Source organism: Anolis sagrei, chromosome 4 (genome assembly GCF_037176765.1).
Source record: "Anolis sagrei isolate rAnoSag1 chromosome 4, rAnoSag1.mat, whole genome shotgun sequence".
In the NCBI taxonomy this organism is placed as follows: domain Eukaryota; kingdom Metazoa; phylum Chordata; class Lepidosauria; order Squamata; family Dactyloidae; genus Anolis; species Anolis sagrei.
Genome location: NC_090024.1, coordinates 145,922,526 through 145,941,633, shown reverse-complemented (window position 1 = coordinate 145,941,633; position 19,108 = coordinate 145,922,526). Strand labels below are relative to the sequence as shown.

The following is a 19,108-nucleotide window of genomic DNA, read 5'->3' as shown; positions in this document are numbered from 1 at the left end:
TTAGCTAATTCCTTTAAGCATTCGAAGGATGCCACTTTTCTTTCCCACTTCCTTTAGGGTTACAACCTCTATTTTTAAGCTAATGTGAGGTTTAAAAGCAGCAAGGAAAGGTTGAGGGGGCGGAGGAAGCTGAAAAAATGCATTAGTTGCTCACAGGAAGTTGTGAAGTTTACAGAGCAATAAAGGCACAACTGTAACTCATTCTTCTCAAAGTACTTTTCTGTCTTCAGTATAGGCAGTGATTCTGTCACTATGATATTATACCTTTCTCAATAATTGAAGTACAATGTATTATTCCAATCAACTTCCTATTGATAATCAAATGGGGTGGGAAGAGGAGGAACACAAGCCTGATTCACACACACATTCTTGACCACCACATTCTTAATATATGAGTCAGGAACTCCAGAGAGAGTTGCAATGGTGCAGTATTCTTGTATAAAATGTGGAAATGGGGGATTGGAAGATTAGAATCCACTGTATATCTAGGTTTCTGTAGAGAATGCCTGTTTACATGTGGCATTATGTACACCATGAAGAATGCACCGCTACCACACTATTTAGGAAATTGGTCTGTGACATGAACCAGGATATCGCTGTACATTTCTCATGGGTTGTAAGCCGTCTCACATTTAGAGGTGAAGGAGAAGTGAGGCCCCAAACTTGATTCACTATAGTAAATTCAGTGGGAGGAAGGGGGTAAATGGCAAAGATCACAAAGGCAATTGCAGGAAGAGAATGTCACCTGCCTTAGAGCAATATGTCAATTCTGAAGAATAGGAGTTTAGGAGGCAGGACTAAAACAGCTTGGAGTGATCATTTTTAAATGATCCATCAAAAAGATAAGGACATATCTTAACTTACCTAAAAGAGAAATAACAATAGGTGAAGACTGATTGTTTCCTTTCCTGATAACACCCCAATTAAAAAAAAACTTATACAGATTCTTGAAAACTAGTCTCAAAATAAAGTTCAAGCCTTACAAAAGTTACAAGAAAAGGTCAATGATTTTAACCGTCTTAATACAGTGGGCCATTGGTATCCACTAGGGTTTGGTTCCAGAACCCTTCATGGATACCAAAATATGTGGGTGATCAGGTTCCATCATATACAACAATACAGTAAAATAATGTGCCTTATATAAAATTAGCAAAATCAGGTTTGCTTTTGGGTATTTTGGGGGTGAAGGGAGAATACTTTCAAGCCATTGAGGGTTGAATACGTGACCACAGAAGGCTGACTGTAGTTTCGTTTATTTAGAGCTCTTATTCTAAGGCAAAAGTTGCTTCCAGTATCTTGTTAAGAGCCACAAGGGAAGGTATTTTCAACGAAGTCTGATAGAGCTAAAGTTTAGCCCCTGAGTCCCTCGAGGCCACGTTATGGAAAAAATAGCCTATTTATTGATAAATTAGAAGTGTAATGATGCCCACAAACAAAGCAATCTATGTAATCTATTTTTAAAAAACAACACAACAGCTCAGTGATAACTTGATCCAGTGTCTTTACTTTTAAATGTCCACCATATTCTGCTATTATAAGATAAAGAGGGGAAAAAAGAAGTGAGGAGAAACTCACATTATCCATCTGCTTCCAACACATATCAAGATACTGCTGAGCTTTTCTGCCCTCTTGAAGGTGCTAGGAAAGTTATGAGAGAGGTTAACAAACAAACACAATAAAAATATTTGTTTCACAATTAGCTTTCTTATTAACAAGGTATTTGTGGTTTCTGCTATCTGTATAAAGACACAACATGTTTTTTTTCAAAACTGAATTGATTTTGAAGGCACAAAACAATGCCAAAAAGGATGAATTTCATGAGTAATGTGGATGTAGATTTTTTATTCCAAGTTACCAATTACTCGGACTAGGTGCATACTGTATGTTGTGTTTATATTGTCTGTTTTGGTCAGGCCAATTGGCTGATCAATAAAATCATTTCATATAAACTTTACCAATTCAGATGGTAATCTTTGCAGAGAGGATAAGATAAAAAGTACTTTCCACACCTCTCCAATCTACACAGATCAAGGAATTGTTATCTATGAAGACTTATACAAATACAGGACTAACACTTACTCAAAAGCTTCTCCCTATCCGTCAAATAAATATACGGAAGGGAAGCCAAGGATGCAGGTGGGGTTTTCAGTTTTCCCTGCTGCTCTTCTCAAAGGCACAACTCCTTTCACAACCCAACAGAACTTTCATGATTCTGACCATCATGTAGCATATCAAAAAGCACTTCAAATACATTCAGCTCCTAACATCATTTATATCTACAAACTCATTTGCCCATGACTTCTAAGCTGACTATAGATAGATAAAAATTACACTGTGTCATTTTTCTGAAGGAATTAAAATGGCAAAAGTTCCACAAGAAGACTAATTACACAGACATCGTAAATGGATCCAACTAGATTTTAGTACATTTTTTTTTAAAATCTCAAACTGATATGAGAATTGAAATATACCTATACAGACACACACACATATAGAAATGCCAGCATTAATAGTTAGCAGCTGCTTGGAGGGGGACCCTAGAATGCAATTTATTTAAAGCATGTGAGTCCCAATTCTCCACAATGTATGAGGCAACTTAGAATGAAAATGCATAAAGACTCCAATCTGCAACTCATCTTGCTAATAAATAAACCTTGCTGAACACAATGGTACTGATTTCCATGCAACATGCACAAGTTTGCCTGGCACAAACATCAGCTTGATGCATAAAATTGAATATTTTTATAATTTAGTAACAGCAGCAGATTTCATCTGATCTTGGATACTAAGCATAGTCAACCCTGGGTAATACTTGGATGGAAGACCACCAACAAATATCAGGCGCTATAATCTATATTTCAGAGGAAGGAACTGGCAAAACCACCTCTAAGTATTCTTTGCTTAAGAAACATCTATGAAAAAACCATGAGGTAACCACAAATAATAATAATAATAATAATAATAATAATAATAATAATAATCTTTATTTATAACCTGCTCTATCTCCCCAATGGAAAAAAAATAACAGACAACCTGAAGACACTCACATGAATATGAAATTTTGAGGGCCATTATTCTTTTTGTCACAGAAGAGGAGTGGGGAAAGTCTGGTAGTGGACTGCAAATAGAATCCAAAGCCTCAAGCCTCCCCAAATACTTTCAAAGCTTTCTGGTTTTGTTTTTTTCTAGCCTGACTTTTAGGGTCATTATTTTTTGTCTGAAAATGGCCAATCTGCAAGAATAACCATCTGTGAACATGTTTGTTTGGCCTTTCTTGGAATACTATTTTTTGCCTAAAATTGCAACCAGAAAAGATGTCACTTACCAGGCAACATAATGTGCTAGGGTAGTCTATGGAAGTGAAAATTAACCCCAACCACTTGCCCACCCTGACCACAGAAGGATCTGCTACACAGAGAACTAACTTCAACAGAGCTCTTTTCTAATGTTGTGGCCACTGTAACAAATCAAATGACTATCAAGCCCAATAATGAATTGTAAACCATATTTACCAGTTTTCTTTCTGTTTTGAGATCATGAGAATATCTCATCAATTCTCCATATACCCTGTGGCCCAATTCTTCTGCTACTACTTCTCGCTGTCCTGCGTAGTCATTTAACTCATTAAGGATATTATAAAAGGCTATACATGAGGTAAACCTGACAGTGAAGGGAAAAACAGATGTCAATTTGACTTATTTTTGTTCCACAAAGGGAATAGGAAACATATTACAATCTAGCATGGCACAGACCTCAAGAAAATGAACTGCAGAAAAAGATGCACACTGGAAAACGTCCAAAATACACATGTCTTCACACACAATTTTTTTTCTAATGGAAACAGATGTCAAGAGGTGGAAAAGAATAAATAATACTACCTGGAAGGCCCTGCAGTATAGTGGTATCTCCTAAGATGCGAAATGGAAGGACTGAGCTTAGGAATGGACTTAACTTCCTAGGCTTGGCAAGCTGAACTTGTTGCAGAGATGAATTGCTTGATCTTGAGGGTGGAACATGCCAATCATGCCACTCCTATGAACCCCGATGGATGATCTACTGCACAAGTTTGCTACCAGCTCTGAAGACTGTTTGACTGCTCACCTCTTGGGTTGGAGGGAAAGGTGCCACATTATTGCTGGCACTAAAAAAAGGGGGGAGTGGAAGGGGAGAAGGGGAAACAATAAGGGTAGAAAATGTGTATGGAGGGGGAGAAACAAACAAACATGTCACTGTATTTTTAAAAAATAGACCTCTCTTATAAAACTGGAACGTTTGATATTTCTTTTATGATGTCAGATCTTGAACGCCATATCAGCATCTGGAAGCCTTGTTGAAATTCAAGTTTCTTTTTAAAAATGTTAAAAGTAAAGGGGAGGAGTTCAAAACAATCTTCCATAAGAAATCCGTTTGGGTTATAAGCTTAAATCCCACCAATAACTAGACACCAGGACAAAGCTGGTGCTCTACAGGTCTATTGCAACGTAATGATTACTATATTCCTTTAAGAATGTGCTTCCTTTTGAAATAGTTACTGCACCTTTTTAAAATCAGATATCAATATTCCCCAATCAGAAAAAAGAAGAGCAGGTGGTTTCTTTAGAATACCAGATCTACTATTTCTATTTTAAAGGTAGCCAAGCAATCCAGCTCAAGTGTGCTGGGACAATGGTACCTCAAGTGTGGGGAAAAAGAGATGCTGGGGGTCTTTTCCTCCTTAGACAATGCGGAAATTGTGACAGTTACATGAAAATTAGTAACAGCACATGCTTGTTGTCTAACATATGAACAGACTACAAAGGAGAAAGAAGGTCATAATTTTCCAAAGCTAGATATTCAGATTTGGATGTTACAATTAGCAAACGAAGAGAGAACCTTGACCCTGAACTTCATCTGCAAATGTGGGATTGCATGGTTGGCGATTCTCACCACGAAACAATTTCACATAGAAAATTAGATGATGGGGGAGAAAATTTCTATACTATCCATCTCTCAATCAATATAATGTAGGGAATGTTTTGCATAACCACACAATCATATTCCACACAAGGAAGAAGTGGTATAGCCCACAAACAGGTTAATCTCATCTATTCTGAGAATTAAAGACTCCGGGCTCCCTGGACATTGTGGGGTTGCCATGAGAGTCCTACAACATTTGGAGACTATAGTTTCCCCTCTCTTGCCTCCTGTTCATATCAAGACCCACACTTTGTGAGCATAGTGTCAGAGATACTCCAATAATGATATTTTTATGAAACGGGATGTATCAAACATGATTTGAAAATTGGTACAGAAAATTATACCATTGCTCCTCTTTAGAATTTCTCAATATAGGTTCATAACTATGTTACATGAGCAGAATATGTACAAGAGATGGCATGGTTTTATTAATACTCCTATAACACCCACTGTGAAAATTAGCATTCTATAAAGGAGCACTTAACCCAATTTACATTGTGGGGATACACACAACATTCAGCTCAATGGCTAGCACATGCAGAATCCAAATATTGGATCCAGCATGTGAGCAGAGATGAAAATAGGATTACAACATAAAATAGAAACATTTTACTAATAAACTACGTCCAAAAGATATGACCTACTGAAACTTCAGGGAAATATACGTAATTATCCCAAACTATGTATGACAAATTTCAAGAAAGCAAAAAGGGTTTAGGATTGGGACTTAATCTGAACTGATTGCAGAAAATTAAATCAATTAATTTTACCTCGGCTCTTCATCTTTGGATGAACGCTTAGGGCAGTACTTTTTCACCAGATTTCTGTAAAGAGAAGAAAACATAGCAATATTTGTCCACATATTTGTCCATATGGTGCGCTATGTGCACCACAGGAGTCCCCACAGAGATCCCCTTAGAATAATTTGATTTACAATTTTAAAAAATCCCCTGTTCACGAGGAGGAGGCATTACAGTACATTTTTCCCAACATCAACAGAATGGCTCCCTCACCGCTATACTTCAGTAAGCAAATGAAAACTTTTCTTTGGAAGGAAGTTTTTGGGAAAGACAATGAGTAACCATGTTAAATGACAAGGGACTTCAACTATTGCAACGAGATAGTGCGGGTTTTTAAAATAGCTGGTTTTTAATATAGTTGGCTTTAATACTGTTTTTATATGACATGTTAGAAATGTTTTGTGTTGTTTGTGTTACATGCAATTTGACATTGTATTGTCCTAAGTATGAATGGCATTGAATTGTTCCCTACTGTTAGCCACTCTGAGTCCCTCAATGAGAGAGAGAGAGAGAGTAGAGTATAAAACAAATTAATAAACACATAAACAACACATAAAAGAGCATCAAGTAAACTGAAATCAAAACCTGAAGTGGTTACTTGGTCATATCTAGGTTTGAGATTTTGGGTTTTGGACCTCACAATGGATGCTAGAAGTGAACATTTGACCACCAGATTTATTGAGCCTTCGCTAAGACTCCCAGGATCATTCCTCAGCCATGAAATATATGGAGGCTCTGTGTGTTTTAGTGTAGTGCACTGACACACCTCCATAACTACTCAGAATTAAAATATACTATGCAAGAGTTTCTGTGTCCATGCCTCATCAGAACACACCTTGATTCATCATGCTACAATACGGGTTTTCTAAATAAAAAAAACTTAGCAGAAACAGACTCCCTGACATTCTTGCCAAATCTGTGGTTTAAGAAACCAATGCAGCCTGTTTGTTTCTCTCATATAAGCATATAAGAAATTTCATTTCCTGTTTACAAAACCACATATGTAAACAGGAGTGATAGAATTCTCTTTTTCCCCCAAGTGCTAATGGAAGCAGGAGGAATCATTTTTTCCACCCCCAAATAACGGTGGGAACAGCCTATTTTGTTCATCTCTTTCTATTCAAGATAACACAGTTAAAACAAAGGGGAAAGCAAAAAATATTTGTCTCCTATGGATACATTTGACACAGAATTTCATAATTAACAACCTTTTTAGCTGTTCACTTCCACAATCATAAAAAATATGCCAGTAAGAACAGACTGTTCCCCCAAATGAAGCTGAAGCAAAGTGACAGGATGAGGAGCTGGGAACTTTTAAAAGAGTTCAGCGGAATTCCAAAGATTCCAGTGGCCTCAAATTACTTCATTGCCCACAAATATTCCCACAAAGTAATAATGTATATATTTCGTGTTCTTCAGCAGGAAATCTATTTTGTTTCCCCAAGTGATACATTAAGGAAAAGGAACTAAACATATGTACAATCTCTACTTGGGCTATTTGGGGCTTAATGCCAAATTTTAAAATCACACTCTCTCTTGCTGTCCCCCTTAGATATGGGAATATTACACTACCTCTAAACATTATAGCATTCATATTTGATCTGCAGTACACAAAAGCTATAGAAGCTATCAATTAAAAAATATTCAGAACTAGGAAGAACCGATAACAATAAGAGACTTTACCTACAAAGAAACATTTCCAAAGGGGTAAATGCATTTATGTCTATTGCAAAAGCAAAAAACAAAACAAAAAAAACCCTTAAAACAGAGCTTTCCAAACCATGTGTCACCACATGTAAGCATGTTGGCTGCAAAGTGTGGGAGTATTATCTAATAAATAATATACTTTTTAAAATATAAATGAAAGGTTTCCATGAGACATGTTGTGCCCCCATACATTTCATTATTACAATGTATGTATGTATGTGTCCTTTTCTCTTATAAGGGATTGGTTTAACCTCCATTTTGCCAGTCAAACCGAATTGCTATTGTTGCAAAATTCTGCATGTCTAAAAATGTCACAAACATGAAATGTTTAGAGACATCCAAAATTTCTAACATATGTGCAACACACATCACTGAGTGTGGAATTATAGACAGTAACATCTATGGGAAATTAAATACTAAAAATACCGACACTGACAATTTCATTATTAATACTGGTTGATCACAAAACCTATTAATAATAGAAACATCCTGGTGTTAAGGAAACCAATTAACACCTGCAGCGCAATAAAAAGCTGCTATTCTGATCCAAATGTCTGATGACAGATTGGAACTTCCTAACCAATTGCAACTCCCATTCTAGTCTTCTTTTAAAGCTTCTTTGCTTCACATTGACTACATCACTATTGGTGACACAGTGACAATTCATCATCATGTGTTAATTGTGTTACCTAGAGTATCTTTCATTTAATCAAGCTATTATAACTTTTAAAAAGCCAAAAGGATGTTTTAACATTACCTAAAACAATGATTAACCCTCCTGCAGCATGATGTATACTTCTGTGCTTTGGGTGCATTTGTGTCTAGTAGAGTGTACATAGTAGTTCTATCAGACATGTTGTAGGTGACAGATGCACAGTTGTAAACAATGTTTCAAAATTTCAGTCACTTTCCATATATATTTGTTCTAACTGATGTTCATGTTTTAACAGTGTTATGAGTCTATTTATTGCTGTATTTGAGTCTGTAGTTTCCTGCCTCAATGCATATGAAGAGAATAGTAATAATAATAATAATAATAATAATCAGGATGCAGAGATGAGACACTGGAAAGATAGGTCATTCTGATACATAGCAATATATAGAATTTTTCTAAAAATACTTCACAAGTTACCCAATAAACATTGGTTTTTTTAAAATCCTAGGGCTTAAGTGTTAAAAAAAATAAGTGAAGTAGCACTCAATGCAAAGGGTACAGTGAATGTATGGTGGCCTACTATAGCTTCAGGCTGCCAGAAAAGTTGACTTCAAATTGGATTCTGGTGTCTATGTAGATGGGGCCTGAGTCTGAGGAGCCAGGGATTGAAGGCAGCAGGAGGCTGCAGATACTGTAGACTTATTTATTTATTTATTTATTTAACACTTTTATATCCCGATCGTCTCTACCTCCGTAGAGGGACTCAGACCGGCTAACAGCAAGGATTCGATGCTGACAGTAAAAATCTAAAACATCATATATCTACAATAAATTAACAAATATATATAAGATAAATTACATAAAAGTCGTTCACCAAGATCAAAACAAGTCCAACTCAGTCCGTATATTCAGGGCCATATATTGTAGTCAATAACTTTGGTCGATTACCGGTCTCACCCATCATTCTGCAAAGGCCTCATTCCACAGCCAGGTTTTCGCTAGCTTCCTAAAGGTCAGGAGGGAGGAGGCAGATCTAATTTCATTCGGGAGGGAATTCCATAGCCAGGGGCCCACCATTATTTATCAAACAATGAAGAGTCAAGGAGAGATTATGCCAATTCCAGAGATTATTAATCACCTAATTAGGCCTCTGGTGCATGGAGACTGCTGCCTACAAATCTGCCAATTACTCCCTATGTGAATTCAAGTTCAATAATGATCTGCTACACGAGTGGTTCTCAATGTTAGTCTCCAGATATTTTGGCCACAAAAACATTGGTTTCACACAGAAGATGCATCATCCCAGTGAAGATGTATGATTTGCATTGATAACTGTGAATCAGACTTGTTAAGCGGTGGTACTCTTTTAAAGAAAGCCTCAACTGCATTGGGAACCATCTCTGCTATAATCAAGCACTCAATATTATCATATTCTCCTGGGACTGCTTTTTGAAGGATGCTGGCCTTTGGCAAAAATTGTTTAATACAACGGAAGATATTTGCCTCCTTGTTTTAAAATTTCCCCATGAAAATGTATGGGACCTCAAAATATTTAGCTCAGCTTGAACTGTGATCTACATGTTTAGTATGTAAAAAAAACAATTTAAGTCTAACAAACACTCTTCTAGATGAGCACTGGTGTGGCGGAAATTACAGTGGGGAATCTGATTTCTAAATTCGTATGCTAAGCTACTCAAGGAAAAGTCTGCCACATCTACATTTGGATAATAATCAACATACTATGTTTTCAATTTCAATTAAAGAAAAACAGACTTGAGGAAAAAGGGCCCACATGGTCACCATTTGTTTTCAATTTAGAATTCAAACTAGTTGAGTACTCGAATAGTGTGCCAAGTTTCTAAATATAGTAATTTAGGTAACTAAATCTTCATTTGGCTGTGCAGAATTATACCATTTCCAAGTGCAAAAGATAAACTACTGAAATAGCTTTCTTCAGCTTCCAAATCAAGTGATTCCCTCTGGAGACCCTGCTATATCATGTTACAACAGAAAGGCACTCAAGTGGAAATCTGTAGGATGGAAATGAAATTCCTCATTTCCTCTGGAAAAAAATTAATCATACCCATAGATCACTGCCTTCTAGTCACCCTGCAATGATCTACGTGAGTACATATGTCACACAGCTTAACAGAATAGAACTTAGCATGGAAAACCCCACTGGCCTAAAATAAGAACAAAATAAGTAACCTTTAGAGTAGTTAGCAGTACACAGAGAGGAAGTAAACAGAGCAAACTGCTTCCTGTTTTAAATAAGCAGTAGCTACTTTGTGATAAACAACATCTGATAATTGAAGCACTCTGCCAATATCTAGGAATAGTTTGGCTAATCATATCAAAAACAATGGACAAGATTCTGTTGTTAGCTAAGTGCACAGATCTCTCATATAAAGCAAATGAGGCTCAATCACTTGAAGTTATACAAAACTGAGACTCAAACACAGAACATCAATTTTCACAACTCTGCTTGAAATCCAAATGGGTAGTTCTCTTTTACTCTTCTACAGAACTGGGAGAATCTGCAATTCCTATTAGTTATGGCAGTAATTTTCCTCCATTTTTGACTAACAGTTGTGCTGGAGTTGGGGGTGAATGCCATGGATGTTGGCTAAGGCAGCTTGTGGACAATAAAAGAGCTGTAGCCATATGTGCCCTGTGCTAAGGACTTCTATCTTTTCATGCAAGCAACAACAATCAACAGCTGTGTTTTGACACAGAGGGACATGCCACTATGTGGTGTCTGGATGCTACATAAGGAGCTCTCCTAGAGCAAGGTTTATTTGGGGCATTTTATAGCTAATTTTAAAAGCCCCGGAAACAGCTCTATGGTTCTGAACACGTAGAAAATCTTGCACTGAATACAAAACCATAGCAATGGTTTTGCTATTTATCTGAGGTCAGAAAGCACCAGCACCAGCCTCACAAAATTCACATGAAAATGTGAAGACAAATGCAGAAGAGCTGAAAGTTTTTTAGATGTTTCTGTCAAGTGAAACAATGACATGAAAAACAGTGTGCCTCTCCAGCCACATAAACAACAGCAATGGACAGTGTCACACAGCTCTGGCTATATGGCTCTTTCCTTTGTGTGCAGGACAGATCTGCAACCAGAGAGAGGGAAATGGAGCTGTTGAATTTTAATTCAGATGTTTTTCAAGCATCCTTTCAGATTCACTGATAGCCAAGAAACTATTCTACCGTATGAAAAACAAGTGAACCACAACAGCAGTTCTCAGTACTATGTTGAAAGCCTCTTCTTACTTTTTATTTATTACATTTATCCCAACTTTCTACAAAAATATAATGCTCAAGAAAATAAACAATCATGAATAAAGTGAATACTGAGAAGACAGTTTAGCTCTGCCTTGCATATTTGCACAATATGCCATGCTTCTGGCGGCAGTGGAAGTCTATGTTTTCTAGTTCTAAGCTAACAGTATGCCTTTGCTTCTAACGAACAGCTAAAGGAGGGGGATAGAATTAAGTCAACAGTGTAGCAAATAACATTAACCGAGACAAAGGAAAATAATCTGTCCCTTTCTAAGTGAATTAAATTTGTTTACCATTCCAAGACTGCCTTGTTCACACACTCTGTTCTGGTAAAATTCATTTTTTATTTAAAATAATTAGAATAGAATGGTATGAATATACTCATAATTTTAAGAGCAGCACAACTTTGAAAGTTACTTACCTCAGCTGCTTTGCATAATTCTGTTCAATTTCTATCCTTTCTTTAACAAACTTTGCATATTTTTCCAGGAAGTCAATACCCCACTGTGTGTGCTTGTCTAAATTATCAAACTGATCCTGCAAAAACAAAAGGGGAAAAAACATACATTATGCACTGAAAACAGTCATACATTATTTTTATAGATATGATCATACTGAATAAGAACATGTCATAATGTACAGCTATGTTCTCCAAAATGTATTCAATGCTGCTTGAAAACCACCATCAAAACCCTACACCAACTTCCCTATATACAAATATATACAAACCCTACACCAACTTCCCTATATACAAGTATATATCCCTATATACATAATTCATTCAGTGAAGTAACATCTCCTGGCCTTGTCCTCTAAACCTACGTTATCCAACCTAGCCAGAAGCCACAGCAACTTATGGATATCTGTTCAGTTGGCAACTGGGATACACATAAAAGACATTTCCAGCCCCATCTCACTAGAAAGCAAGGATGAAATAAGGAATTGGGACAGGGGTCCTGCTCCTGAAAATCACAGCCTTGCTCATTGGTAGAGGCTGGAAATATCATCCTCCAGTGCCCCCATTACCAGCTGAGTAGACTTCCATCATTCAATTCAGCTGGCAATTTGGGGCACTGCACGATGACATTTCCAGCCTCAGTGCCACAGTCTTATTTAATATGGAGCAGCTACAAATCTGTAACTTCAGATTGTGAAGTAACACTGCAATAGAATGCCAGGATATTGTAGAAATGAGAGAAGTACAGAAAATAAGCACCAGGATGAAGACGTTAAGCAGTTCTCAGAGAAGACCATAACATTTGGGGTGAGGTTCAGCTTCGAAAAAGTGGAAGATGACAGAAGTATATAAAACAATGATTCATATGAGGACATCTCAGATGGCTTGAAATGGGCATTAGGCAATTCACAAAGAATAATGCTACCAGTGGCTTCTAATAATAATATCACCTCCAGTTCAGAGGCAGGAAACGTATGTGAAAGGTGCTGTAGCCTGCTTCATATTCTACTTAATGTTTCCTACATCTGGTTGGGAAGTCCAGGAACAGCATGTTCCTCATGTATGTTAAGCATATGAAATTTCTGATCCACTATGGTCCTTCTTATGTTCTTAAAGCCATCTATACAGTTTGTAACTACATGTCGTGAGATTAAGGTTCAGAGGTTAAGTGCACGTTGAATGAGTAAATGTTTCTCTTTGTAATTCATTGTTCACTTCTACTTTCTTTGGGAAACTCTTTGGAAAGATAAAATTCTCTGCCCACTTTCTATGAAACTCTTCTCATATCCTTCCCTCTATAGTAAAGGAATCATAGGAAGCTCTTTTTGTTCTTATTATAGTTGCCTCTTTCTGCATGTTTACCATATCTACAAGACCCAAACACTGTATTCAGTGAAATCACACAACGTATTTAAATCTACAGCCCAATCCCAACTATTTTGCTTCCAATCCTGGTCCTAACAATCCCCAATGCGAGTTCTGACTAATCCGCCACAATTATTTAGAGCTTCAGGTTCAAACCATAACATCCATTGCTAAGAGTCTAAAACAATGGACCTGTCCAACAGCTCATAACAGGGCGCAATCATAATTCATTAACAATCTCAGAATGAAATCCCAAGCAACAAAAATGCAACATTCACACTGTTTCTAATTCCCTTGAATTGGACTTTCATCAGGACACTCTGGCCAGTGTTGTGAGTCACTCATGAGACTCACCACCTCTATTTTCTCAAGAGTTGTTTTCAAACTGCAAAAACACATATAGTGGGGTGAGGATTGCTGAATGCACACTTAATAAGATGACCATCAATGATGACACAGATTCCCACATCAAACCAAATTCACGCGTGGAGTGCATAGGTGTGATATGACAGATGTGGACATAGGGAAAGTAAAAGTCAAGAAACAACATAACCACACAACCTTTCCTATTTATAGGTATATCTTCTTTCCAACTATTATTATTATTATTATTATTATTATTATATTAAGCCTGGATGAGCTATTCATGAACAAAAAGTTTTGCAGACAGAGGTTTAACACACATTTAGTGGAAACAGTTTCAAGTTCCAATTTGAAATGTGTGCTTCAGTGTAAAAGAACTCTGCAACTTATCCTGTTTTAAATAATATCCCATTACAGCTTTAGCTATGGTATCCAACAAATTGAGTAGAACACACTGAGAACACACTGAGACACAAATTTTCAGAGTACATTTGAAGCCACCAGAGTAACAACTGTGATAAGTAAACACATTTAATGACTATTGTATAAGATGTAGTCATGATTTGAGAATGGGGCCGTCTCTAGCAACAAGTAAAGTCCAGTTTCGACCTTGCCAACAATTATGTTGCCATGTTGTTGTTTTTCTTTTAATTCTATCGAGCATGGCAATACAGACCTTTACTCGTTTCAATAACATAGCTATAGTTCCTCGACTTCTTAATGTAAACAAAACATATAAAGTAGCATTGGCTCACTGAAAGAAAATATGAAGACATGATATAGATCAGTTTGAGCACTTAATCCATAAACTCAAGCATTATAGTGCACTACACCAGTTTTTTAAGCTATCTGATGTGATGAACTGGCAACATTTTCGCCTCTGTGTAAAGACTGAGGCCATACTGATGTTTTATACTGCAGTAATGTTAAACATTTTCAGCAAGCAAAGAGGGTGGTGTGATTCTCTACATAGACAAAAGCTCAGCTTGACATTTGGTCATATTTTTAATGCTGTATCATCAAATATTGGATGATGGCACTGTTCACACCATGCAATATAATTCTACCACATCCATCATTTGTGGAATTTAAATTACCAGCCTTAACTGTGAGTTTGGGAACAAAGCAGGCAAGGTGTATGTGTGTTTGTGCACATGCACACAGACTGAAGGTAGGGTTAAGTGGAAAAATAGATTTCATATTACACATACTGATTCCTCATGGCTTATCTCCATTTTGTTTTGCTTTTTCCTGTGCTCTGACAATATACTACTCTTGCATCCGATGAAAATGCAATAAGGTGCTCTGCAATTGGATCAAGAGTGAAAGATATTAGAAAAAGCTTCCTTCAATGAGTATAAGAACAATGCCTTTGCTGTGCTAGGCCATAATGTGCTGCCAAGGATATGATAATGTTCAGGAACACCAGTAAAATACTATTTTTACAGAGAAACAGATTTGCCATGACTTGAAAGCACACAACAACAAATCCCTGTAATTAAACAGATGACAGAGGGGATTTTTAACAATTCACTTGTAAGCAATAGATTCATGAGAGATTACTGACTCACAAAGGCAAATAAGGATAATGAATTATATTATATACTTTATCATTTCTAGATCACGGAAGTATTGAAAAGCAACATTGGAAAAGGACTACTGGCCTCTCTTTCCCTTAAGGGCTTTACAGAGAAAAGGATGATAGATTAGATAGGCCTGATCCAGCAACATTCTTCATATATTCTTAACCTTATGCTATTAAGTGCTGGCAAAAAAAAAACAGAGTCAAGCCACCAAGCTCACTCAAAAGCAATACAGAAATAAGCGGCCTTGCACTACTTCCAAGACAGCGGTTCAAGCAGTCTTATTATCAAATGAAATGAATTTAAGGCGTCCTATTTGTTTGGGTTAACTCTCTGCCCTTTGAATTATTAGATATTTCTCCCAGAACAGACTCAATATTACCCTGAGATTAAATGTTAGATTGGTGTGTATCAGTGTGCTACACTTTCTGTTTGCATGTGGGACTGAATACTGTAGAAACAGATACGCATTAGAATTTCTGTAGCCAAATATGGTATCTATGATTACTGTCAAGCAGTAGGTGGTTATCACACTAACATTTTCCAATGTGTAAGAAATGAATGTAGCAGTCACTCATTTCATTATTGCTGTCATCACCAGAAAAGCAAAACTGGAAATTTAAAGCAAAGCCATCTGGCATATTTTGCCACTGAAAATGGGAAGCAATGTGTTTATGCATGAAAAATCATCCCTCAGAAGGCTCAAGATAGGAAGAGATGAGAAGTTCTGAAACTATTAAGAGCAAATCACTGTGCTTTTCTGTACATGAAAAGTCTATTTTCAGAGCCTCTTCATTTTTTAAAATAAATAATGCATGGCAAAACAAAATGTAGAAGTATAATTTGAAATAGACAAATTTATATCCCTACTTTAGGAGCAACCTAGTGCTTTCTGAAAATGGGTCTTTGTCTTTGCCTAGAAGTGTTCATCTACTTTGTGTGTGTTCATCTACGTTGTGTCAATATTGTATATTATGCTTTTATGGTTTTAAATTGTATATCGTTGATTGATTCTTATCCTTGTTGTAAACCGCGTTGAGTCGCCTGTTGGGCTGAGAAACTGCGGTATACAAGTAAATAAATAAATAAATACTTTCTTCAGTTCAAACTGCATGCCTCAATAACGCTGAAAAATTATTTACATCAATTGTTGTTCAACTTGAGTCCTTTGTCAGTTCAATGTACTTTATTCAATTTAAGAAACCAGTCATTATTTTTAGATTTTCCAGACAGCCGGTTAATAAGCTCCCAATCTTTTTTTGAAAGTATTTCCATCCTGATTCTGACAGCTGGTCCATTTTTGAGAGTTCTATGAGGTTCATTCATTTTCCATTCTTCCACTGTTGGCATTGTCTGTTGTCTCCAATATTTTGCAAATCATATCCTGGCTGCTGATAACATGTATTGAAAAATTCTCTCAAATTCTTTGGAAATTTATGAATGAGACCTAATAGAAAGATTTCGGGCTCTAAAATAGTTTTGTTGTTTAACATATTTAACATATTTAACATATTTTCATTAAACATATACTTTGTGTCAGGCCCGTAGCCATGATTTCGATTCGGGAGGGCTGAGTCTGAGTGAAAGAGGGTCTACCCTAGCAAACCTTTTTTATCATTACCCCAATACCCCATGCTTATGGGGTATATTGAGTATGGTGATCAGATCATGATATGAATAAACATAACAGTTTAAATAATGCACCAGTAAGGCCTTTTCGCGAACCACTATGAGAATTTCGGGGGGAGGGGAAGCCCCTCAAACCCCCCCCCCCTCCGGCTACATGCCTGCTTTGTGTATTTTTGTCCAATATTTTTTAGTTTGTGGGAATAGCCATCACATATGGTAAAAGGAGCCACCCACCGCATAACATTTCCAACAAATATTCTTTCTCTTACATTGGATTTTTCCTAGTTCTGGCATCATATAACAATGATACATTATCTTATAAAAATTCTCATGGATACCATAGCTGCGGGTGAATTTTATCCTCCCTTTTCACATGTATTCCCATGTATTATGTCTAATGTTTTGTTTCCCAATATTATGTCTAATGTTTTGTGCCCATTTAATCCTGTGGTCTTTTACTTCCTCTGTGTGGTTTTTTTAGTAATACGTTGTAGATTCTAGCAATCAGTTTGTCCTTTCTTTGCAGTTGTAGATCCAATTCTCTATCTGCTTCTTGAATAGCCACTTTTTGATCATCCTGTCATCTCCAATTAATTTGAAAATATTGGAACCATGTCATCCCAATTTCAAATCATATCCTACCAGCATTAGTAGCTTTTTGTTTTCTGCAGTGATCTGCTCTTTAAGCCAACAAAGTGCTGCTGATTCATAATGCAGATTCAAATTTGGGAATGCCAATCCTCTTCTCTCTTTTGCATTCTACACACACTTCAATTTTATTCATGGTTTTTTTTTGTCCATTCCAGATAAATTTTACTAAATGGCAACTACTTTAAAGTAGTTGTCATTTAGTAAAGATGCCAAGCATTTCTGGGCTACAGAGTTCACCTGGGCATCTAGACGCAAATACAGATCCAGGCTACACAGACTACTCTGAGAAGCCATTGGAATCCACAAGTATGTGGAAAATTTTGACAGAAAGGAGGAAACAATGAAAATGAACAAAACCTGGCTACTAGTATTTAAAAAACCTCAAAAATCAGAATAGTAAATAAAGAGCGACACTAAAAAGGGGGGGGGGAATTATAGACAGGAAACAATCAGAGCCAGCTAACACCTCCCAACAAAGGACCCCCAGGCAGCAACCAGCCAGGCTCTGAAGATGCAAGAACAGTAAATGTTAATCAAGGTGGCCAATTCCAACATTCACACTTGCCTCAGACAAGAGTTATTTCTCCCACCCTGGACATTCCACAGATATATAAACCCCACTTGCCTAGTTTTCAACAGACCTCACAACCTCTGAGGATGCCTGCCACAGATGTGGGCGAAACGTCAGGAGAGAATACATCTGGAACATGGCCGTATAGCCTGGAAAACTCACAGTAACCCAGTGATTCCAGCCATGAAATCCTTCGACAACAGATCCAGGAGTATTTCCAAGCTGTATAATTCCTCCTTCAGGGACAGTGCAACACCATCCAGGACAAGACAGTGTGACATCTCCACTGAACAATAGTCCTCTCAATATTCATGTGAAGGTCAAAGACTATGCTTGAGTTGAGAAAGCTCTTAGACTAAGTACTCTAGACCCTTGTATCTTTCATTTTCAAAAGATTTCAACGTTGGGTTCCTTTATAAAATAGGTATAAGCCTTTAATTCTTTTGTTCATATGCTCATGTCACCATGGGAAGAAGCATTTCTAGCAAAAAAAAAGGCTACAACTTTAAGTAGACAGAGAAGAAACATGTCTGTGGGTGCATCTATACTGTGGAATTAATGTCATCTGACACTTTAACTGTCATGACTCAATGCTATGGAATCTGGGATTTGTAGTTTGGTGAGCACCAGCATTCTTCTTTGGCAGAGAGGCAAAAAGAGCTTGTAAAACTACAGCATCCATATTTCCAGCATTGAACTAGAGCAGTTAAAGTGTTGTCAAACTGTATTTATTCTAAAGTGTAGATATACTCAAGTTTTTGCAAAGTTAAAAGGCTCCATTTGATTAAAGGTTGGACTGTTGTGATTATAAGATGGCTATGTACTGATTGAAACTATTTAAAAAAAATAGCAGCCATGGTCTTTTTTCAGCAATACATTCCAAACGCCTGAGTAAATTCAACTAGCAATGGATAAAGCAATGTGATGCAAACAAAAGAACTACTATATCTGTTTTTCCATTTATGCAAATATGTGAGGATATTTTGCTAACTTTTGCTTCCTATTACCCAAGAAAAATCTACTAACACTAATAAATCCTTATATTATATGATGTTTTTATCATTAAATTATTGGACCATACTG

At 36.8% G+C, this 19,108-nt stretch overlaps 1 protein-coding gene across 4 annotated transcripts in view; it reads right to left on the bottom strand.

The window, feature by feature from the left end:
- The window catches only part of FNBP1L (formin binding protein 1 like), a 119,833-nt gene that overhangs the window by 34,949 nt on the left and 65,776 nt on the right, over positions 1–19,108 (bottom strand). For 3 of the 4 annotated variants that reach the window (XM_067467771.1, XM_060773979.2, XM_060773981.2), the window contains 4 exons: positions 11,828–11,943; positions 5,727–5,780; positions 3,513–3,660; positions 1,576–1,638 (listed from right to left, as the gene is read on the bottom strand). In XM_067467771.1, coding sequence (XP_067323872.1) covers positions 1,576–1,638; positions 3,513–3,660; positions 5,727–5,780; positions 11,828–11,943 — 381 coding nt within the window. Of the gene's footprint in view, positions 1–1,575; positions 1,639–3,512; positions 3,661–5,726; positions 5,781–11,827; positions 11,944–14,802; positions 14,842–19,108 lie in introns of those variants that run through there. The other variant, XM_060773980.2, reaches the window with a different exon arrangement.